Source organism: Mus caroli, unplaced genomic scaffold, assembly GCF_978045245.1.
Source record: "Mus caroli unplaced genomic scaffold, Mus_caroli_1 scaffold_18, whole genome shotgun sequence".
NCBI lineage: Eukaryota > Metazoa > Chordata > Mammalia > Rodentia > Muridae > Mus > Mus caroli.
Window position 1 is genome coordinate 49,990,286 of NW_028227273.1, and position 25,309 is coordinate 50,015,594.

General features: G+C 40.5%; 2 protein-coding genes across 7 annotated transcripts in view; one reads left to right on the forward strand and one right to left on the reverse strand.

The window, feature by feature from the left end:
- The window catches only part of Supt3h (SPT3 homolog, SAGA and STAGA complex component), a 332,054-nt gene extending 310,851 nt beyond the window's left edge, over window positions 1-21,203 (reverse strand). Inside the window, exons 1-2 of one of the 2 annotated variants that reach the window (XM_021186140.3) lie at window positions 20,981-21,203; window positions 11,051-11,151 (exon numbers count right to left, since the gene is read on the reverse strand). In XM_021186140.3, the coding sequence (XP_021041799.1) occupies window positions 11,051-11,151 (101 nt within the window). In that variant the 5' untranslated portion in view covers window positions 20,981-21,203. Of the gene's footprint in view, window positions 1-11,050; window positions 11,152-20,740; window positions 20,928-20,980 lie in introns of those variants that run through there. The other variant, XM_021186139.3, reaches the window with a different exon arrangement.
- Window positions 1-25,309, forward strand: part of Runx2 (RUNX family transcription factor 2) — a 316,322-nt gene that overhangs the window by 17,078 nt on the left and 273,935 nt on the right. The gene's annotated exons all lie outside the window — the stretch shown is intronic.

Sequence of the window (25,309 nt, forward strand, 5' to 3'; positions counted from 1 at the left end):
CTTTTCTTTTGCTTTCTGAACTCTTGCTAGCTGATCAACTCAGCTGTTCTGGCTCAAAACTCCTCTCCATGCTAACTGATTTATGCTGGCTTATCCTGAATTGCTCTGCTTGACCTCGAACTGACTCTAGCCATCTGTTCTAATCTTCTAGCTACTTCGCATTCTCTTGTTTGTTTTGTCTTTATCTGTATCAAGTTTGTTCTCTCTCCAAACTGCCTCTATAAAACTCTCCAGGTAAAACTGCCTCCTTCTTTTTAGCACAGGAGAGTTGGGCACTTCCTATTCTGTCAAACCTTTCTCTGACCTTGTCTGCTACTCAGTCATCACTTTCAAGAAGGGTGCTTCCTTCTACAAACTAACATTACCTTTGCTGTTTGGGATTAAAAGTGTGTACTAAGGGGCTGTCTGAATTCCAGCCAGAGATTAAAGGTGTGTGCTAAAGCTGAGCCACACCATAACTAGAAACAGTTTTTTTTCAGTAAATCCCACAATCTTGGGGCTCACAGTGTAATCAAATGCCCTGCAACCCTAGTTCACTATTCCCATGAGCCTCTAAGACCTAACAAGCTAACCTGTGCAATGTCTGACTGATTTGTTACTCTCCTTCATTCCTGGTGCCACTGTCTCTCCCCCAGCCAATCCAACTTCCATGGTGCTACTACCCATTCTCCTCAGTCAAGGTCAATGCAGATCAAACCTGTCACTTGGCAAACACCTTAGAAAGGTTTCCTATGCCCAGACAAAAGATTAAATTCCCTAGTCATCCATTCAGTTTGCCACATTCCAATACTGATCACCAGTCTGACAGTATTTTCTACAAGCACATTTCCTTCAGCTACATTTAAGCTACCTGAAGCTCACTCCTAGTGTCTCCTTCACTTGTGGTGCTCCTTCCTTGTGCTGTCACCCTCCCCTAGGTTTCTGAAGGTTTAAATGGTACCTATCTAAAGAAAGATCAAATGGTATTATTTTCATAAGATTCCTCCTCGCAGCTGAAAACCCTTTCAGACACCTCTGTCTTACCACGGGAGAGCATCAGTAACCTTTCTTTACATACTTATGTTCTCAATCATCGGCCATTCTGCGTCTACCTGTGGGGAAGACCCTACTTACACAAGTGTGTTTAATTACTAGTTGGTGAGTCCAGAACTGAAGCTGCAGAATCCATTTGTCTCCTACTGTGTTCGGAGAAAGCCTTTTAAAGGAGCTTACTGGCGAGGAAAAAGAGCTGATAATGTAATAAAAGCCTCACCCTCTGGAGCAGCCACAGATGCCTTGTGATGAGGCAGAGCTTAGAGTACACTATGTTTCACACTTCATGAAGACAGAAATATACTTAATGGTGTGCACCTGCCTCCCATATACTAAGCCATGATTGTACAAATTATTGTGAATTCAAATTCTACCCAGGCGACTTAAAACCCGTGTTTTCTGTGTAAATCTTTAATGTCTCTGTACCTAAGTACATATCTATAAAGTAAGAAAGGTAAAAATTGCCTTATGCAATAATCAAGGACCACAAGACACATAAAACACATACATACTGTATCAGCAACATAAGCACACAAGAATCCCCATGCCCCTGCCTCTTACATATCACCTAGCCTCATGCCTGCAGAACACAGGAACTCAGCAAAATATATTGAATGTGGGTCGCTAGATGAATAATAATTGCTTAAATAAGAAAAAAGACTTAAAACAAATGTGATAAGTTACAGGAAAACAAGACATGCTAAACAAATTATATAAGAAAAGAAGGAAAATACTTTTAAAAAGACAATTATAGTTGCAAACAAAGAAGAGTGGTAGGCACAGTGTACAATTTTAAAAATAAACAAACAAACATGTTTTCAATTTAAAAAAACTCACAAAATCTGAGTTTATGACCAAAGAAGCTAACATTAAAGAATTAATCATTACATTAGGTAGATAATGTGATAACACTCAGTAGTTTAGGGTTAATACAGATAAATTAACCTACAGTGAACAACTGTGTTTTTAAATAAAGTCTATTTCATTGATTTATTTACACTTATGAAATGTCTCAGTTTTCTTTTAAAGATATATATATCTCCATGTTTTCTCACATTACAAACATGAAGCTTCGCAACCCTAGTTACAATCTTTGGATAATCTGTGCACAAAAGAAATACCTCAACATATAACACAAGGACAGAAAATGAACCCAAAAGGAATGGCCATCACATGTAAAAACAGTGCACTTCAATAACTACAATCATCTGAAACTAAAACGCCACTCAGATTATACTATATCTACAGCTTTCAGAACACCATGGCCAGGCCGTGGTGGCGCACGCCTTTGATCCCAGCACTTGGGAGGCAGAGTCAGGTGGATTTCTGAGTTCAAGGCCAGCCTGGTCTACAGAGTGAGTTCCAGGACAGCCAGGGCTATACAGAGAAACCCTGTCTTGAAAAACCAAAAATAAATAAATAAATAAATAAATAAATAAATAAATAAAATAAAAACTTTTTAAAAAGTAAAGAACACCAAGACCTTAAAGACCTTTAATACTTTAACTGGGTTAATAAATATAAATGCAACAGGCTATGCTTTTCATATATATTAGAATACTAACATCCCAGGAAAATGCACATGGCAGAAAAACTTCAGTAAGAAAACATAATCATAAGTGACTGCCTTACATAGAGAAGAGTGGTGATTTTTCTGAACAAACCATCAAAGCAAGGTCAAAGTAGAACTCACCAAGCTTAACTCATAATGAGGACTACACTAGAATCTTCATTAACTTCATAAAAAATGTGAAATCTCACTACCCCATGAAAGCTAAAACAATACACAACAAAATGGCATTGCTTAAAGATGAAAATAAAAAAGGGATTCCAAGAGTAGACATAGACTTATTAAGACTGTACATCTGTCATTAAGTCTCAGTCACTGTTGTATTGCTGTGAGGAGACACCACAATTAAAGCAATGCTTATGAAAGCAAGCATTGAATTGGGGGTTCATACAGTCTCAGAGGCTTGGTCCATTATCATCATGGCAGGGAGCATGGTGCTAGAACAGTAGCTGAGAGCTACATCCTGAGCAGAGAGAGACAGAACAGAGGAGCAGCCTGGGCCTGGCCCTGGCTTCTGAAACTCAAAGCCCACCTTGACTGACACACCTACTCAGCACAGTGTCACTCCCTGGTGACTAAGCATTCATATATAAGAGCCTATGAGGGCCATTCTTATTCAAACCTCCATATTAGCATACACACATTTTTGAAAAACTACATTGGATTTTTAAATTCATGCCTCTTTTATTTATTGGGTTTCATTAATTTAATGAGCCGATCTTTATTTAAACATTAAAATCATAGTTTTTCAGTGTAATCTCTAAAATAGTCTAAAAATTAGACAAAGGGTTATCTCTGCCAGTGATGTAAATAAGAAAGCAAAAACTGATTAATATTCTAGGTCCATGCAACTCATGATCAGTTCACGTTGCTGGTATTCTCTCTTATTGGAAATGAATTTCTTCTGATTTGCCTTTTAAACAAAGATCCTTGCTTTAAACTAATTTTAAGTAAAACTAGAAGGTGACTCAGATACACTCCATTTTCAAAGGTTTCACATGTCATAGGAAAAACAAGTCTTGAGCCAAAACTGCAATCAAAAGTAATGCCACAGCCATAACACAAAAGTGTATATAATTGGGTCAAAGACTTTAATGTACAATATTGTAAACTCCCAAGAACATGGTCCCACAAAAGCAGTAGTAAGTCTAAACCATGAGACATGAAGTGTTTCCAACAGAGTTGGAATGTGAAGTGCATCCGTCAGATTAGGTACCCTGCATGCTGTACTCACTGCTAGATATACAGAACCAGCCTACCGTAAACAATCAATGTTTGAATGAATAAACAAAAAGCATTAGTAATTAGTATACAAAATATTCTAGAACAAATATGGCCTAAGACCCATTTGTTACACCATAAGGATTACCCAGAATAGTAAATCACCTGCATGAGATGATCCGAGTGCACACCACTGAATTCCACTGTCATCATGGGGACGCTGCTTACTTCACAGAGCAATAGCAAACAAAGCTGGACGCCCAGAGGTGCTACCGTGGACTAGAGGTTTTTAATGAGAAGGAGAAATGGGAGGGAGAGCTAACTCCAAGGTAAAGAATTACTAATGAAAATAATGGCTGGCTTCTGAAAACTGCTAAGTAGATCACCATGTCTGTTAAAGAAAGCTCATGGAGCATGAAAGCAGCAAAGCTTGCAGGGTGAAGGGGTTCTGTCCATTTAGGTCCCAGTTGTATAAAATTTAAGACATCCCAGTAATGTCTAAATGAATGAAGTTTTCAGAGCAATCTATAACAACTGATAACATGACTTAAACATGACATGCCTGGGATTAATGAAAATGCTTCATCGTTTTAAATGAGTCCGATATTGTAGTGCCATCTCAAATATAAAGGCAGAACGAAAAACTAAATAAATGCTGACAGTTTGAAAATTAAGGAAAAACAAGAATTGATCAAATGAACACTAATTAATAGCAAAGACAGTTGAAAGGAGTGGAGAGCTGATATTCAAAAGACCAGGTAGTAAGTCCTAAGCTAACTAAACAGCTACCCTTGGACAAATCAGCCCTTTTCTACATCTTCGTGAATCAATAATGGATGGACCTAACCAATTTCTAAGACACTCAGATTTCCATTCAGTCAAAATAACTGACACTATTAAAAACAGTTTTCTTTGTCTCTGAATACCAAATCAATTATCCACATTTTAAAAAGAAAAAAAAGTGCCAAAATTCTGTTCTATCCCTATAATTTAACAGTCACTTACACAGAGTTCACTGAGCAGGTTACTATCTATGCAAATGGTTTATGCGCATTACCTGACTTATCCACCTTAGAGATGAATATTGTTCCTTAAAACACTGCAGAAAACAGTTGGACTCTGCCCTATTTGCCAGACTTTACTATGCTGCCTCCTCCTCCCACCATCCACATGGCGTCTGTAAATATAGATCTGTCAAGGAAGCAACAAAGAGGACTTAGCTAAATCAGAACTCTAAATGCAGAAAGCCACACTTAAAACTACTTTCACGCATGTAAGACAAAACACAAAAGCAACGTAGTAAGAGAACAAAAAACAAAACAAACAAAAAGAAAACCTCACAACTGAAATGGAGCAGTCATTTGAGTTTCTAATATGGAATCGTGGTCTAAGAACTATCTGGGGCTCCTATTTCCTTCCTCTTCTACTTGGAAACTTTTAAGATTGCAACTGTTGCCTCCCCCCTAGAGGCTGTCCTCCCAAACACAATGTCAGTATCACCACAACTTCACATCTACCTACCAGACACCTACAAGATGCCAGCTAGAGCACATCAGGAAAAGGTTTAAAGCCCTGGAAACGGACTGGATGAAGACAAGCTGTCGGAAACTACACCGGGGCCTTTTGTGGGAAGATTACCAGGCCTTTCCTAAGAATAGTACCTGGTGTCAGGCGCACAGATGGGGCAGCACAGGAAGTCAGAGCAGACCTCAGGAGAATAGCTCAGGCCGACGACCCTCTAAGCTCTGAGCACTGCTCAAGCGCTACATAAATGTACAGAGCGCTGAAATCTCCAATTCTTTCTCACACTTTGTGTCCAAGCTGACCAACTCAATTGCGTTTTAGACCTCACCCCTAGGCTGGGTCCTCCGACTTGTCAAATTAATAACCTCCTGTTACATTAGCCCTTCAGATTCCCACATCAGCCCAGTGACCTTGGCCATCCAGTCTTACGCCCAGCACAGTGTGTGCCTATAGGAAACGAGTGGCAGGCAGCTTATACTCTCTGTGCCACCTCCTTTACTACATGACAACCCTTCAAAACTCTAAGCAAGCTTCCTATCTCCCAGCATTGCCAGCAGTCTGGTCTACACCTGTTGGGGCTAAGACAGTGAGATATGTCGAATGAGGACAATAAATCAGCATCCACCAAGGGTTGAAAACAATTAAAACTGCAAATAGACATGGTTTAACAAAGAAAACTAGTACAATTTACCATAGAACAGACCTAATGTGGCGCCTCTGAATCACCCTAGAGTGTCAGCAGGGGAAGCCCAATGAACTGTAGTAAACTATCTGTGTAATCTATCTGTGTGAACTCCATACCCCTGCAGGCTGTTAACCTACAGTAGAGACTTTTACTGAACTGGTCAAAAGAAGACACGTTCTATCACTTTTCTTATGTTTAAAACGATTATATTAAATATACTCAGCCTCTTAATTCCATTGAATGGACACTGATATTTCTCTATTAGTCAGAATGCAGTATTACAGATCCATTTTTAAAAACTGACCATTTAAAACTGACCATTTCTGACATTCAAAAATAAAATCTCTTCCATGGTTTAAAATTAAGGTGATAAATTGGCTGGGTTTTGCATACTGCAGTCACAGCACAATTCTACACTCAAGCAAGAAAAACAAATAGTAAAGAAGACTGAGAAGTTTTTCGCTCGGTCTCTAATCATCCACTAGTTAAGCGGCCCACTCATTAGTCTGGTTGTTTTTACTGTTTCTATCAGGGGTTGTTTCAAATAAACTCTCGAAATGTAAAATTACTTCATTAATCAACTTTAAAAGTAAAATGGTTTGCAAAGACCCATGCCTGAAATCTGAGAATACAGCAAAAAAGCATAAAAAGAAATGAAAAATGAAAGCCCTTAAAATTTGCACTTAGAATTTGTTTTGGAGCTCGTTGAAATGATTCCTAAAAATTCATCTGGAAGCATAAAAATAAGAAGGGGCCAAAAATATTTTAAAAAGAAAACTTATGTGGACAGACTTGAACTATAACACCAAATATTAAAACACATTAAGAAACTCTAATAACTACAATAATGCAGTGCTGGCAAAGGAAGAGGCCACTCTGTGGAGGAAAGCAGAGAGGCAAAAGGAGCCACTTATTATCTGATAAAGGCAGAGTTTCAGCTGTGAGGGAAGGAAGGCTTATGGAATTTGTGGTGGTGGGGACACTAGCAAATGGATTTAAAGCAAAATTGCTTTCACTTAGAGCCCTCCCTGACAACAGAGAACAACAGCAAAATGGACTAAGTGTTAAACTGGGGAAATCAAACCTGAATCCAGAAAAGTGCATAGGGATTGTGTGTAGAGATTGAGAGGACATCAGGGCAAAAGCAGAAGCAAGACTGTGAAACTGACTAAGCTAAGTTTTTACAAAAGGAAAATTAACACACTTTTAAATCACTAAATAATCCTTAAAAAAACCGAGTGCTGGGTAGAAGGAAATGCCAAATGGGATCCACAAGACAGGAAACTTTTGAAATATTAGAAGTTCCTAATAAACTACAGGAAAACAAGAAGATGGTAAAAATCTATGCTAAGAATAAGAACATACAAGTGTGCACACATGCACACACACATATACAATGTAAGTGACCAATATATTTTGAAACTCAGTAGCCAAGCTTTAAACATCACAACACCATGTCTCTACTGTTATCAATTTGGGGGGTGGGGGGAAGCTCTCAGAATGAGACAATAACGTAAAGCAGTCCAGCTTCCTTGGGGGGAAACTTAAAAATTTGTACCAAAAGGGGCATTAGACTGAAAAAGTATTCTTCTTTGACTTTAAGGTAATAGGTACCAAATATTTTATTTCGTATTTTTAATAATACTGGAAAACCTGGAAATAACAATAGGGGATTAATAAAGTCTAAGAACACACACATTGTTCATCATATACTTAGGAGGGAGGCAGACATTACAAAAGCACAATAGTAACTAAATATTGCTAAGAATCATTAAAAAAGAAAAAAAAATAGAAAAGCTAGAGATGGTTCAGCAGATAGGAGCACTGCCTGCTCTTTCAGAGGACCCAGGTTAGATTTTCAGCACCTACCTGGTAGCCCACAATATCTGTAACTCCAGTTCCAGGTGATCTAGCACCCCCTTCTGGCTCCCGCCAGCATCAGGCAAGCAAATGTTACACAGACATGCAGGTAGATAAAATACCCGTCCACATGAAATAAGAAGGAATAGCTGCCACACAGCCACAGCCCTGGTGTACAACTTGCCCTTGGCCTTGGCACGGGTTATAGCAGACTGTCTTTGTTTCTCTGCCTGTGTGACCTTGCTGCCTCCTTGAGCTTAGGTAACTTAGTAGCTGTTCAGTTTCTTTAGGATGGAGCACTTGCTTCTGTTTGTTAGGGCAACCACTTGGTAGTAACAGAACTGGGCAACTTTCATTGTAATTGACAACCAGATACTTGTCAGTGATACCAACCCTTGGAAAAATCCTCAGTAGTGTCCCCGGTTAGAGAGCCTGCAATCCAAAGGCAAGCAACTTGCCACTAGCGAGTGAACACAGAAAAATGGCAGGACTGAAAACAGCAAAACAAACAGGAAACAGCAGGGGTAAGGATTGGGAGTGAAATCCTCCCAGCAGGCAGGGATTAAGTCTGCACTTCCTCATATGAAAAATGCACACAGCCAAGTCCTGCATGTTCTATGCAGATCCCATTTGTATACAATGTAAAGCCTGAGGTTTTTAAAGTCATAGGAAGTATTAGCAAACTTAAAAGGATCCCCTCGGTTGGCTCTAGCTCCCTTTCTGAGGTGAAATTCATAAGGGGAAAAACTTAGCCTCTCAATGCTGAATGTACTATTAGGAGCGGCCTCTCCCTCAGGTCTGAAATGAAGGAAAAGTGCATACTTATTCCAGAGTCACAGCCAACAATAACCTTTACATTCTGAATCCAGCTTAGGTAGATCGCTTGTGAAGATGTGTGCAAAAGTATTTAATAAAAAATGCTGAATTTACTTTTCCTTTTCTTTTTCCCAACTTTCTTAAATGGTCTTAGGTCTATTAGATACAAATATTAGGCACAGCCATTCCAAAGTTTCTGTTTTCTTTTTATACAGAGCTAGTTTTATAGCTCAGAGGTCGACTTCTGCATAACCTAGATGGTAAATATTTTCAGCTTCATAGTCACATGGTATTTGCCACAAATACCTAGCTCTGCTATGTAGCATGCAGACAGCAGTGAGCAATGGCTAGAAACAAAGGAGCATCACTGAGGGCTAGGGCAATGTCATTCACTGAGACAGTCCCACAGTGTGCTGACCCATGCTGTGCACCACCTGGCCTGCACCTACTAACTTACATATTGTTTTCATAAGTTCTATGAGATTAGCTTTAAAATACTTGATTTTTTAAATGAATATTGTGAAAAAAAGGTCAAATAAAACAGTGAAAGAATAGCTTGTCAAATTTAGATAAAGGATACATGAGATTCATTATGCTATGATTATAAGAATCTGAAAATATCCAAATTAGCAATTAAAAAAGATTAAGTAAATCAATTTAGTGTCACAGAAAAAATGATATTCATCACCTTATCATAAAGAGCACACTTAATATTTTAAATATAATTCATATACCATAAAAGTGATAACAAAGCCGGGTGTGGTGGCGCACGCCTTTGATCCCAGCACTTGGGAGGCAGAGACAGGAGGATTTCTGAGTTCGAGGCCAGCCTGGTCTACAGAGTGAGTTCCAGGACAGCCAGGGCTACACAGAAAAACCCTGTCTCAAAAAAAAAAAAAGTGATAACAAAAAGTACATTACATTGTAATGAAAACTTAAAGTATATATATAAACTCTTAAAGTTTTCCATAATTTAAAATATAGGCAGGCTCACAAAATTCAGCTTCTAAATTAGTGCTTTTCCCCATCTTTGCAATCACAGAGTGTTATCAGTTTTTTAGTTTTAGAGCATAATTTTTATAAGAGATCATATTTCATATATAAGCTTATTAATTTTCAAATGAAGGCCTAAATTTTTATTTCTCAGTTTTAAACTCTAAGAACTAAATATCTATAGATGACCTATACAACCAAGGTTCTCAAAGATGCTCAGTAAATAAGACTATAAAGAGATGCTGAAAGCAAAGTCTGACGCTAACTATGATGCTAATGCTTTCCTTCACTTCCCCAGACTGGTTATAATAATGTCCTCCTACTAACACCGTGATGGGAGGAGAAGGCACAATCAGCCACAATCGGGATGTAAAGTTAATTAATTAGTTAGTTTTACAAACGCTTTCAATGTGAACAGTTTCTTTGAAGCATGTCTCCTGAGAAACTATATGCAATCAAATGTATCAAAACTGTGCTTTGAAGGATCATTACCACACAGTATAGAGGTAACCGGGTAAAAAAGCTATCAATACACACATGGGGAAGACATTTAAACTTCCCACAGAAATAGTCTTTTATACCGCCTGATCAATCACTGGGAAAGAAGTGCTATTGCCTTGTCACCTCTTCCTGTAAGATCCCTTTGTCCTGAAGAACTCACTAAGAACTCAGTCCTTCAGGGTTCCCTGTCTGCCACCCCAGCCAGTTAAGAAGGTAGCCTCCCTCACTGCAAGCTGACAATCACCAGCATGAATTCTTAAACAAATGTGCAATTCCTCAAAGATTCAACACGTGTGATTTTTTTTAATGCTTTGCATTTCTTTTTTTTTAATTTATTTATTGTTTTATTGGATATTTTCTTCATTTACATTTCAAATGCTATCCCAAAAGTCCCCTATTACACCCACACACACCCTGCTCCCCTACCCACTCACTCCCACTTCCTGGCCCTGGCTTTCCCCTGTACTGGGGCATATAAAGTTTGCTAGTTGCATTTCTTACAATAATCTGAAATGCAATGGTTCAAACATTATCAAAATTTAAAACTACTTTGAATCAGGCTCACAGAATTAGGAAAATTAAGAAAAACTGCAAACTTCTCTGAAAACATTTTGACTATCCACAAAAAGGAGAGCCAGTAGCACTCAATTTTCAAATACAGTGCACCACCGGAGCACTTTACCCAGTTCTGCTGGTCTTCCATGGAGCTATTTAAATGTCAGATTATTTTACTTCTGTTAAAATACAAATTACATTAAGCTAAGGTTTATACATTTTATTTCAATTTTCTTCTTCACCATTAATCAGTTTAAAATAGCAACAGTCATATTGTGTAAAGACGTACTCACATCATACTCTGCAACTCGGCCGCAAAGCTTATAGTCTTCCCTGCATTTCTTCCACTACTTGAAGTGGTAGTAGACATCGGGCTGGCTGCAGCATTATTCATCTAGATTAAAAGGAAAAAAAAAATAAAACTTACACTCATAGAAAGTACACAAAATAGAGGCAATTTTGAATTCAAAAAGTATAGAAACTTTCAAATTTCTGATTAATTTCAGTTATGTATAAGTTCAGTTTCCTTCTACTCAATGTCTTTATTCAAATGAGAAGTAGTGCAGTGGAGAAACTGTTTAGTCAGCTCAGGTATCAAACTATGTGACTAGGACACATCCAGTAACTACTCTACAGTAAATAAGAGAACTGGAACACTCTTTAAACTATTCTGGCATAGTTCCATAGTTCTGTCCTTCCCCAGAGTATGGCACTCCACCCAAAGTCTCATTAGCAATTCTTCAGGGAGGGTCCAATAGCCCCTTAACACGCTTTCCCCCACTTCCATCCAGATCCATGAAAACAAAGGTCTCTTAGAGAGCTGGAGAGTTGGCTGTGGGCACAGTGCTTGCAAGCACAAGGACCCAAGTTCAGAACCCGGCACACCTATGAAAACTGGCTCAGCAGCAACTCCTGTAACCCAGCACTGGAGAAGAGAGGGGCAAGGGTAGATCCTGGCTGTCCTCTGGCAAGTAAATTAGGCTGAAACAGAGAACACTAGGATTTGAGATGGCTTTGAGGACAACCTATCCTGCATTACTATAAAATGATAATAGAACTATTGCTGTAGTCGGCATGACACTATATACATAATCATTGCTGAACACTGTAAGCACCTGGGACTAGTTGTAGCACCTACTCTGGATATTTTTCAAACAGAAATACTGTTCTGAGTAAAATGAATAATGTGCAGAAGTGGCTAAAGACAATCTGGTATCAACCTCTGCCCTCCATACACATGCATGCACCAGATATGAGTATGCATGTTCTCTCTCCCGCTCTCTTTGGGAATACCAGTTGAGAGGCCATTGAAAGAAGTTCTTATGGCCGGGCAGTGGTGGCGCACGCCTTTAATCCAAGTGCTTGGAAGGCAGAGGCAGGCAGATTTTTGAGTTTGAGGCCAGCCTGGTCTACAGAGTGAGTTCCAGGACAGCCAGGGCTACACAGAGAAACCCTGTCTCAAAAAAACAAACAAACAAAAAAAGTTAAAATGTTTTTTAAAAAAAAAAAAGAAGTTTTTATAACTATAATATACAAAATGAGAAAACTACATCATAATCTAGTTCTCTTTTGAATCAAAGCCTACAGTAGCAATTCAATCAATAGATCGGAAGTAGGAATTATAGTTTATAATCTTATGAGCAAATAACTCATTCAATTTAAAATATGGCATTTTCCTTATTAAATCAGGCTGACATTTCATGAGAAAACTAGCCAATCCTAACACATGCCTTTTTATTTACTGTACTAGCCAAAGAACTAGCCAAAAGAACATAAAACTCATTGAAGTGGGTAAAGTATCATTAGCATACAATAAATACACAATGAATGTTACTTCCTAGGCTTATGTAAACTTTGGAATAGCATCATTTCCCCTAAGTTAGAAATTAGAAATACTCTGTAAATTCTATGTCAGAGCATGCAAACTTAAGAACATTGATGGAGCATGTGGCAGAGGTTTGGGCATAGTCTAGTTGGTAAGGCAAGTGCTAGAGTTAGTGTTACATAAAGGGGTGGGCCGTTCAAACCACTGCAGAACACAAAGCACAGGCAGAGAACAGAACCTTCTATGGTGACATCTGACCTGAAGATGTGGAGAGGCTGAGCTGAGCATAGCCTGCATTAACAGGAGACAGGAGACCTCAGCCTGGCGCTACCTTACCCGTGGAAGCATGCGGCTCACTCCTGCGCATGGCCTCTCTTCGGCCTGTGGAAACACTCTCCCACTCTGCACATCTCGAGGACAGCTCATTACCTCCTCTGGCATCCGCGTCACTGATTAGCTTTCCCCACACAGTTCCTGGCAAGTCACACAATGTCTACCTAGGTGGCTGTCTCCTGAGGCCCTCTGGCTGACTGCTAGACTCTCAGGAACAAAAGAAAACAGGTTTCACCTGATTTCTGTGAAAGATATGAGATAAAGTAAAAAGGAAAGTCTGGCATAAAGATCTGATTTCAATATTTGGACTCAGAGGCCTGGGTTCAAGTCCCAGCTCTGCCTCTTTGTGAGGACTTTAGAGAGGTTATATCACTTCTCGTTGCTTCCATTATCCTGTCTATAACATGTGAACAGTGGCCCTACTTCTTAAAAACTATTGTGACAATTTAAAACAATCTTGATACAGTAAGTACACAATAAATGTTAGCTATTAAAATAAAGACCTCTAAAATACCCCTAGAGCTGACAAAAGCTTTTATATCAATATGGAATACCTTTACTTTAAAAATGCAAGTCTGAAAATGGGTTCTAAAGAGACCTCCAGAATTCATGGAATAGTACACATTTTATAAAGTCCTTTGACACCAACTGCTAGGCACTCTACCTATATACCCATCTCATCTTCAACACTCCCTGTACTCCATGATGTACAAGCAGACAAGAAATTGACTTTCTTCCCCTCCCACTCCACCACTACCGCCTTCTACGAATTCATCTCTTTCATGCCTGGCTCATGCTCCACACGGACACAATATGTCCAATTAATCTGATCAAATGTGTGGAACATGACAAAAGTCACCGAGGGAATCTAGATGAGGGTCACGCCTCGAGGACAGAAGGCTCCAGAAGAAGCTGCTCAACTGCCTGAGACAGGCCATTTTTGAAAAGGTGATGACAAAATTCTACAGCAAACAGCACCTTGATTATAGCATAATAAGTAGGTAGACATACTTATATGTGATTATGTCTAAAATACCCCAATACTCCTCTGACTTATGCTGAGTGCCCTAGGGCCCAGGCTAGAATTAAAAAGGGCACAGAGCATCTGTGCTCTGAAACACAGGAAGAAAAGAGAAAGCTTCATTCAAACTGAACCTACAGCCAAACACATAAAAAACTAATACTAAGAAAGACTACCACTTTCCTTTAAGCCTGAATTTATTCTGGTTTTTCACAAAGACTTTTGAAATAACTACTATTTTTTATCAACAAAATAACAAACAAAACTACCTACAGTCCCATGTTCTTTTTTGTTTCTGAGAATCTCATGTATTCTGAGATGGCAATGAACCTGGTAGGCAGCCGCCCTGGTGCTGAGCGGCTCCACCTCCTAGATGCTGGGATTCCAGGCATGTGCCATCAAACTCCAGCTTGAAACTTAGATACAAAACAAAACAAAACCGACACACCCTCCCAGCCCATGACTAGGGGAAAACAGGAACCACAGATCCCTACAATGAGACCAGCAAACAGAGAACAGTTTTCCTTTTTCAAGGACCTTCCCCAGGGTTCTCCAGGTTCCAACACAAAGCCTGGAGAAGGGTTAACCTCAGCCTCCTAAAAACAGACTTTGAGTTGGCCCATTTCACATTTGATATGCGGGCCATACTGTGGCCTTCGACTCTGGCCAAACCTTTGAAGTGAGACTCTGCTGAAACAGTGTGTCCCTCTGCTGAAACAGTGTGTCCCTCTGCTGAAACAGTGTGTCCCTCTGCTGAAACAGTGTGTCCCTTTCTTCAGTTTCAAGTCCAGTCGCCTGGATTTGAGAGTTTTTAACTCTCTCAAGAGGACATATTTCATAAAGCCAATTTATACTAAGATAGGCCAGACCCTAGGTCTGATGGCCAGCTCTTTTTCAGTTGTCTCCCCATTAGAAATATTTGCTGTTGAGATTATTTATTGGAAAGGGCCTACATCCAAATGTATTACAAACATGATCAGCCTTTCACAGACAAGTGAATTAATTTCTAAGTCAAACAGGTAAATAACATTTTTCTTGACATGATGAGCTGATAGCTCATTAGACTCTCCAAAATAATTCTTTCCTGTACCCACATTTTGTTTGATGATTTAGATAATTATTTCTTTAGACATTAACTTCTTTACACATCAAAGTCCTATCATTCCAATGCGTTATTTCCTTTCTTCTAGACATTTAAAAAAAAAAAAGTCTGTTAAAAGCAGAAGCACTCAAGTCAATTTTCACTAATAAATACAGTTAACATGGAACTGAAAACCTACTGTAATCTTCTCAGTGGGTTAATGTCCTGCAGTTGTTTCAGCTTTCCTAGGAGATGCAGCTGCTTGCCATATTTTACAAAATGAATTCAGATGTGCAGATTGAAAGCCAGATCATTTCAGCATGCCAGTTTATACGTGGACTCCAGGAAAAAGTTCATTTCTGATTACTACTGTATTAACCGGATCACAAAACCAAAAGCCAATGCTGCGCCACATCTGGAAACTCCCATTCCAGAAAATAAAAATTTATGTTTATTTAATTTAAACATATATGTGTGTGTACGTATATACGCATTCATGCATGCAAAATTCCTTTCATTTATAAAGTATTGCTACCAAACACAAAAGGTCCCCATTGTGGTAAAGGGTAAAGATGGACATCACGAAAGTAAATCAAGTAAAAGGCTGCTGGCCGTGTCACTGGGTGCCCAGTAAAGAGCATACTCTTGTTGACAACATGACCATAGAAGACAGCCATGAAAAACATCTTCCATCATATACCTCACTCTGAGTAGTTTCTGTATCCTAGAAGGAATATCAAAATTTGAGATCTAAGTCTAATGGCCAACCAGCCACTAAGAGACATAATGGAGATGACCATTTCTTCTACTATATCACTGGCGAGTAACGTTAAGTCCCATCTACAGTCTCAATTCTAAGACATCTCACATAATATAAATAAGTTTTTATGATTAGTAATGTTTTGTAAAACCTAAAGGTAGGAAAAAAATCATAGGTAAGTCAACATTCTTACATACTCCATCTTTGTCTTATTGTTTAAAAAATGAAGTTATATCATAATCTAAATTTCTACTGATATGAAAATTACCAAGTGATCAATCACTACAAATGCAGGAACTCAAAAGGTGAAGAATATTTATAAAATGTCTATAGTGTGCAGAATAACACAAGTTTTCTAGCCAGCGTCTTGGCCAGAGTAGAGCACAGGTGGCAGCGACTAGCCAGGTTCCTGAGCGAGTGCTCTTTTCCACTTGAAATCTCATGAGCAGAACACTGTCTCCTGCACCTCAACACTCTGGCTTCCACATGGCCATCCCTAAGCTCTGCTTAAGTCAAGCACACCAGGCTTCGGCTTGAACCCGCTTAGATCCCAGCACAGCTATGGCATGCTCTTAAGGTAACGTACTGTAGCACAATGTCAAAAGGGGGGATATCTGTAGCTTATGGCACTCAAGGGTTTCTCTAGATCAAAAGTCCAAACTTCCAAGTTCCTTCTACAAAGCAGTTTCAGAGGCCTACAAGCCACACACATGGTCAGGTAGCCCAGCAAAACCTCATTTCTCAAGTACCAATTTCCTCTCTTTCTCAATACTATGGCAAAATGCCTAGCAAAAGCAACTTAAGGAAAGATATATTTTGGCTCACAGTTAGAGGGGATACAGCCAGTCATGATGGTAAGGTCGTAATAGTAAATAGTCATACTGATCCCTTGTCAGGAAGCTCGTGTCCCAGGTTTGTCATAATAATAGATAGTCACACTGATCCATGGTCAGGAAGCAGGTGCAAATGAATGCTGCTGTGCCAGGTTTTCTTCCTCTTTGCTTTGTATTAAGTTTGGGACAATATCCTATAGGATGGTGCTACCCACATTCAGGTGGGTCGTCCCTCCTCAGTTAAAGTTCTTTGTAAACACCCTTAGAAACAGACCCAGAATGTGTCTTCAAAATTATTCTAAATCCAGTCTCATTGGCAATGAAAATCAAACATCACAACTGGATAGATAATACTATCTTAGTGAATGTGAGTTATTTTATTTTCATTCTAAGCTTCTGTCCCATACTGAATCCCTCCTCCAACAACTGGTAGGTGCGACATTATCTCTTAAATGACATAGAAACAGAAACTCATAATTGACTTATTTCCCTTCTCTCTCTATAAAATATAATATGCCTTCTATTCCCTCTTCTTACCATAAAGGCACTGGCAATGTCTTTTTTAAAGTCCAAATTATATTCATAATTATTGGGCACTTACTAAAAGCCAAACATTTCTATGTCCTCAGGAAGTTATAGTGACTAAACAAAACCAGAGAGAGAGAAAGAAAGAGGGTGGGGGGGAGGAAGGAGGGGGAGGGAAGGAGGTAGAGGGTGGGGAGGGAGGGGGAGGGAGGGAGGGGAGGGAGAGGGAGGGAGGGAAAGAGTGGGAGATCGAGAGCTAGAGGGGGGGGAGAGAGAGAGAGAGAGGAGAGAGAGAGATGCATCACAGGTAAGGAGTAACACTCAACAACAATTTGAATTAGTGTTTTAAAAACAAATTAAACAAATGGACTTCAACTACAAGATGGCAATTAATATAAGACTTGAGAAAAAACATGCAAGAGGTGGTGTTCCCAAACCAATTTGGGAGAACAAGATCCTGAGACCACAGTGGAGTGGGTAGAGGATAAAAGCAATCCAAAGTAAGATCTGAGAGTCCCAAGGAGGAAGTATATTACAAAGCCTTGAATGTCACTGGAGGTGAAATTTTACTGGAATATGAAGCTGTTAAAGAATTTCTGAACTCATGGAATTTTTTTTAAAGATAGACACAGTGAGTCTTCTCTATAAGCAAGGGTGACCCAGAAAAGCAGAAGCTACTGAAATTGTATGTCAATGGTTCTGATTAGACAAGAGATGCAGACACTTTGGGTTATTATAGCAAATGGAGATAGGAACACATTCGGAATGCAGAGAGAACTTGCAGGTGGAATAGACAGTGGGTATGTGAAAAGAGGAAAATGACTCTGAAGCTGGGGATCCTGGAAACTAACTAAAAATACTACCATTGCTACTAAGCAGAAGGGTGGGAATGAGAAAAAAAAAATGCCTGACACATTGAACTTTGTTGGGAACTATCTGCTTATATCCACTCACAATGGAGCAGGAAAGGGCTGAGCTCTGGAGTTCAAGCAGAGGCTATAAGGTGTATCGTGACCTTGGGCAGATCATGCCACCTCTCTTCCTCAGCTCCTCTAAAGTAGAAACTTAAAATACTTCTCTTCATGAAGTAATGACTAAGCAAGACCTGGTGCACAGAAAGAGCTCAGTTCTTATGAGACATGATAGTGAACATAAAGAAGACACCGCTCTTTAAAAACATTCTCAGTAAGGAAGCTCAAAAAAGGAGGCTTATGGGTGGGGTCGTCTTTTCAAAACTAAGCTAGCAGGCCCACAGGAGACATACAGGGCTCAATGGCAAAGCTGATGACATTTAAAATAGCAAATAAAACAGTTCATCCTCTTCAGCTAAAATGAATTCACTCACCACAATAATGGAATGGCTGGATTCTTTCTCATAATGTAAGTGAACTCTAAGCAAAATCAGTAATATTCTAATACATAAAAAGCAAGTTTCTGACCTCACCAAAAACAACATTTCAACAGGAATACCCAATCTTGTGGCCTTCCTGTATTTGCATATTTGTAGCCTCTCACACCAAAGGATTTTCTTTTCTTTCCCAGAGAGAACCAATAATCACGCGACCCATGATTTCTATACAACATAAAAGGTGAAATTGACACTGCCTAAAGTCACCAAGTCGTTCTCTAGCCTTACTTACTCCAGATATCACTTAAATAAGGGCAACAGCATGGACTTCCTCACTGTTTTCAACAAGTGGATTTCGGAGACTGCAAAATAGCTAATCATTCCAAGATTATGTTAAGAATTGACAAGCCTAAAAAGGGTGGCCAGGTTAGCACTGTCCAACCTGGTACATGTTTGATTGTATGAAAGGAGCCCTAGTAGTAAGTATGCGGGGACATGACTATCCCAGAAAAATTAAGATAGCCAGCTTACTTATGTCCAGCTCAGTGTCATTTGCATGTCATGAACTAGTCTCTGCATATGATGCAACTCATAAGCTTTAAGCTGCCATTCCAGAACCAATGGTTTTCTTCAGCCTTGAGGCCAAGGCCAACATTTTACAAATATCAGGCGGGAACTCTGGATACAATCAACCATGATAGTTTTATTTTGGCTTCTTTTCCCCCTTATGTTTTATTTTCAAGGCCTGAGTGCATAGCTTAGTTGGTAGAGCATCCACTTAGTATGTGGGAGGGCCTGGGTTCAACCCCCAGCACAAAAAGGAGAGAAGGAAGGAGGAGGGGGAGAGACAGGCAAGGAGGGGGAAAGTTTTTTCAAGATTTACAAAACCTCAGATAATATATGGATGGGTATATTTCAAAGAAAGTGGCCTCATGACACATTTATCACCAAATTTCACTTTTCTCTTCAGAAGTTTGAATATGAATACTAAAATGATTTCAAAATTGCTCAAAGGTTACTATTATAATTTATTAAACTGCTTTATAACACAAAAACTTAAGGGGGAATCTCCACTTCTTAAAGGGGGGGGGGGGATGAGGGAACCACAATAAAAAGTTTAAACTTTTCTCTAAGAACTAATCAAATGGTAAAAGACAATGGAAGCCATAGATAATTAAAGAGAACTCTAGTTAGCACCGTTGTCTTTCCAACTAAATCTGCCATTAGCTTTAGAACCAGAGTCCAGAGTATTTTGCTTTAGTTTGCCAAACTGTAAATAAATACTAGCAGATCTACAATTTGAATGAAAGGCATTATTGAGATTCTAATTACAAGTCCTTTTAAAAGCATAAATAGTTCAAATGCTGGCCTCTCTGACTTAAAATTCAACCAAATAAAAAACTGCAACTGGCTCTCAATCTCTCAATTTTTTCAGACCTATGGGATCCCATGCAATAAGCACCATGCCTGTGTGTCTACTTACTTACATTGTAATTAATTTGCTAACCAATTAAAAATCAAGCTCACCAGAGCCACCTGCACCCGGTGGTTACCATATTGGTAGCCCATAGTGTATAGCATTTCCAGCTTGGCAGAAAGTTCCCTTGGGCAGTGCAGCCGGAAAAGGGTGGGAAGCTTGCAATAGTATGGTTAAAGTAAGGTCCGGTTGTGCAAAACATTATCTTAGTAGTCATATTCCGCCTCTCTGGAACACACAGAAATTCTACCAGTTGTTTCTTTCTTTAAGTAAATCTTTTAACTGCTCCTCAAAAATACTGAGAACTCAGGTCTTATCCCAGATAAATATGTACTGGTTTCCTCCTGAGTCTCTACTAATTTCAAGGGCATAAAGCTAATTTTAATCCGGGTGTACAGTAACAACACTGCTACTGGGATCCTGTCTGACCGTTAAATATATTCCACTATCCCTATAACTCTTATCACTTGTCACATCAACTAGCCTGACTTCCAATACAGAAGGCAAGATGACAGACAATTTCCTTGGAGCTCTAACGTAATTAATCACAGCTGGCGTGATACAAGCTTTTAGCACACAGATCTTCTCCCATAAACCTGAATTTTGAGCTAGGCTGTGATAATCCCCATCTATACCCCACACCACCGGCTAAATGATTTATTTCCTCAGGGGTCCCAGAGGCGAGCTCTGACAGCAACATCTCTGTGTCCTCTGTCCCTCAGCCTGCACACTGCACTTCCTTCCACTACCACTTCCTAGCTTCCAAGAAATAGAGCTTGCCTTTTTGGAGGACTCCCCACCCATCTGGGTGACACGCGAAACGGTGCCTCTCCGCCCGGCCCCGAGGGCTCCCCTGCCTCACGCCCACCGACGACGGGGAGGAGCCACGGGGCACCCCACGCTCGGCGGCCTGCATCCGGCTGGGCCCGCAGCCCGGGGCCAGGCATTTGGCTGCCACGACGTCCCTCAAGTTCCCATGACCTCGCCCCACTCCCCGCCGCCCCCACGCGCCCCCACAACCTCTGCTTAAGACACGTGGAGGCACGGCTGCGCGTCCCGCGTGGAGAATGAGAGGGGACAGAGATGGCGCGGTGTCTGCGGCGGCGGCGGCCCCGGGACACGACGGGCAGGGGGGCGGGGAGTGCGGGGAGCGGGGAGACCAGAGAGTGTAGAAAGGGAAAAGGTGACTGAGCTAGGCTGGAGGGGGTGGGGGTAAGATGGCGAGAGCGCCACTATGAGGGGCGGGGCGGGGGTAGCCGAGCCTGAGGTGACTAGAGGGACGGGCCAAGCCGTGCGGCGAGAGCGCATGCGCACCCGGCTGGCCGGCGCGCGCGGTCGCGGGCCTGCTCCTTCTACTTCCGCCACACTCCGGAGGCGGGGCTTCGCGCTCCCGCCACGGCGTACGGAGGGGCGCGCGGCAAGCGGCGGAGCCTCAGAGCGGGAGTTGTGATGAGTCGAGTGAGCGTTCGGGCAGAGGAGCTGGATTTGGCCTGTGGTGACTCTGCAGACAGTAGGAGTGAGCCCGAGGAGCTAGGATTATTGAGAGTCGGTGATCTGCCCTGGGAGAAAGTCTATGCAAGTTTCTCGTCAGGGGTTGGTCAGGTGATCAGAATTGTTTCCAATGACAAAGGGGCGCAGAGTTAGGAAAGACCCCCTCCTCAGAGAAGCACTGTGTGAGGACTCAGCCCGTTCTAGGACCTGGGAACACCCACCTACCCCTACCCGCCCTTGTGCAAAATCTAAAGTCTGTGAGAACTCATCTGCAAAGTTCCCCCCCACCCCACCCCCGTTCCTTTCTACTAAGTTCCATTACTTTAAAAAGCATGCTTTGGTTGATAACTTTCACTATTGGGGAAGCTTTATAAGCAAGCAGTGGTGGTTTTTCCTTGCACCACTTGTATTGAATTGTATGTATGACCTGTCTTCCCGTGTTTGATGGGTGCAGGTGTAGTAGTACCTTAATGAACTGGAGACAATTGTGTGTGATGTTTTCACTCGGCTGTTTAGAAAAGAAAATATTCACTATCCTACCATTTCAAATATTTTTATTATTTTTACTATTATTATTTATATTAGTCACTTTTTTCGTTAGGGTTTTACTGCTGTGAATAGATACCGTGACCAAAGCAACTCTTAAAAAGAGCATTTAATTGAGGCTAGCTTACAGGTTCAGAGGTTCAGTCCATTATCATCAAGATAGGAGCATGGCAGCATCCAGGCAGGAATGGTGCAGGAGGAGCTGAGAGTTCTACATCTTCATCTAAAGGATGCTAGTAGAAAACTGGCTTCCAGGCAGTAAGAATGAGGGTCTTAAAGCCCACACCCACAATGACACACTGACTCCAACAAGGCCACACCTACTCGAACAGGGCCACACCTTCTAACAGTGCCATTCCCTGGGCCGACCATATACAAACCATCACATTCACCTTTACCAGGTCTTTTCAAGCACTACTGCCTTCACTAATGTCTTGCCTATGAATGTATGAGTTCTGAAATAATCCTATTTGCTTAGTGTCTTTAAAACAGCCATTCACCTGATCATCTCCTCTCTGGACTGCAGTTGTCTTGTGCTTAGTCCTCTATAACTGCCAAACACTTCAATATTTGCCAAATACACTTCCAAGAGTAGATTTAGGATGTGGAGGTTCAACATGAAGTGTAAGATCCAGGCTCACTCCGCCCAAAGCTGAGTGCGAGCTATATGGGAAAGTAGCCAAAAATTGTCATTATTTCCTTAAAACTTAATAGTAGATTATATACAATAGGTGAAAAGTACCTATTAGTACATTGCCAAGAAATAGGAGATTGGGCTGGGCGTGTAATCCCAGCATTGGAGAAGTCAAGGTCTGCCTTGATTACAGGGTGATTTTAAGACAGGCCTGAGCTGTCCTATAATAAATAAATAAATAAACAAACAAACAAACAAACTGCTGTAAAAACAGAAGACAGACTATCCAAAGGAAAAAAAATCCATGCAGATCATTTTAATTAAAATTCTGCTCAACTAATATCATTGCACAGGCATTTCACCTCCAGATAAAGACCAGATTTGACTCAAAAACAAATTATAATGGTCAGGTCCAAAAGAAACTTGGGACAAATGGCTATCTGGTTCCTATTAGCTTAAAGCATATGCTGGCCTGCAGGCTTCCTCAGGACCACAAGAACCTGGGACTCTTCTCAGCTCTGTTCATCTTGCCTTTTACCCTAAACCTTTCCAGCTCATGGGCTTCCCTCACCCAGAGTCTTAGTAACCCTAATGTTTCAGCTATGTACGCTCTTTGCCCCCTCTCTTGCCTCTCTCTAGGTCTCATTGCACAGACTCTGTTAGTCTTCCTCTCTTGCTCTCCCCAGCTCTCCTTTCTTGTCTAGATCCAGTCTGCTGGCCATGTTCAGTCCGCTGCTTTCTCTCCCTGCTCTGGGCCCTTCCAGATGCCTCTGGCTCTACTCTCCCTCATACCTACAATAAAAACCTTCCCCTCACCCATACCTTGTAGCAGCCGTGTCCTGACTTTATACAATAACAAAGCTGAAAACGAAGCTCTTGCGAAGTTAAAGCTTTGGAGACCATTAGCTCTTAGAAAAAGAAATAATTTCCAAAGTGGGTGGGAAAACACAACAGGAGGCCGAGTGACATCACACCACCAGAAGAAGAAGAGGAGGAGGAGGAGGAGGAATAGGAGGAGGAAGAGAAGCAGAAGTAGAAGTAAAAGCAGCAGCAGCAGCTTGGCCATTGTCCATGTACCCCTTTTCAATGACAAAGGAAGTCCTCATTCTAAATAGGACAGCAGAAGCCATAGCTAATAGGAACCATTTCTGTGAGGAAGCCACTTCTTCACTTAAGAGTGGTTCACTTCAAATAACCTGCAAATCTTGCTCTTCTGATCCATGACTTTAATTTGTTAGGACAATCATGAGAGTCTCGCTGTAGAAATACAGTGGGCACGGTTACTGCATATGCATGTGCTGCTATAGTCAATTGCTTTTCTGACGTTGAAAACTATTTTTGTCTTACAATCTCAAAAGCAATCTTATTTTAATTTTTAGACTAAGTACTTCCTGGCAAGTTTTTTAACATCATTGAGCATCAGTTTCCATATCTATAGGATGAGACATTAAATCTATTGAGCTAAAACCAAGCTGCCTAAAAGTCTATGCTCCTTTAAAATAGGAATTCCCCAAAAGTTAGGTCTTAAAATTGTACAGAATGAGTTTAACATGTCGCTTTCAAAACATAGGTGAATATAAAGAGCTCTTTAGATACATGAAGATATCTAACTCACTTTATATACCTCAAAAGAAAAAACAATATGAACATGAAAAAGTAATTTGTTAATACATTAGAAAAAGAGATGATAGTATTTATACATAATCAAACTGGCTACTCCTACTTTCCTATTGCATTCATATATTGCAAAGCAGAAAAAGCAACATATTGATAAGATATGTTCAAAATTGCAATACTTGGGCTGGTGAGATGGCTCAGCGAGTAAGAGTACTGCCTGCTCTTCTGAAGGTCCAGAGTTCAAATCCCAGCAACCACATGGTGGCTCACAACCACCCATAATGAGATTTGACACCCTCTTCTGGTGTGTCACAAGACAGCTACAATGTACTTACATATAATAATAAATAAATCTTTTTTTAAAAATTGCAATACTTGATGGCTTTTAAAACTAAAATCATGGGACTGCAGTGATGGCTCAGCCCCTAAGAGCACCTGTTTGGAAAGGGTCCAAGTACAGTTCCCACCTCTCACATGCTGGCTCACAACCATCCATCCATAACTCCAATGCCAGAGTATTTGACACCTTCTTCTGACTTCCAAAGGCACCAGGCATATATATGTGGTACACATATTTCCATGCATCTGAAACACTCATAAAATAATATCAATCTAAAAACAAAAACTAATCATAATCATCTTCCTAGGACTTTTCGTTCTACCCAGGTTTAACAAACCAGCATCTTTTAAAGCTACTGCTTGGCCACTAAGATAGCAATCATGATTTTTGAGAGTCAAATTAGGAAGGGAATCTTAAAACATCTGGCTTTCAAAGTGCTCTGGAAGTCTCCAGGCGAATGGGAACTTACTCCCATGGAGTCCAGTGTCTGATACTCTCCTAGAAGCAAACAGCTTTCACTTTGCAACAAATGTTTCCCATGTGTCTGCCATACTCTAGAAGCTGCTGAAATAACAGTACACAGAGTAGATACCCAGGTCATTGCCCAGCTTCCATCCCAGTAGAAGAAATCCAATAAACAACAAAATAAATAGCTATGTTCTATAGTATATGTGAAGGGAGTGGGTGTTACCAGAAAGGGGAAAAATGGATGGGATGAGGG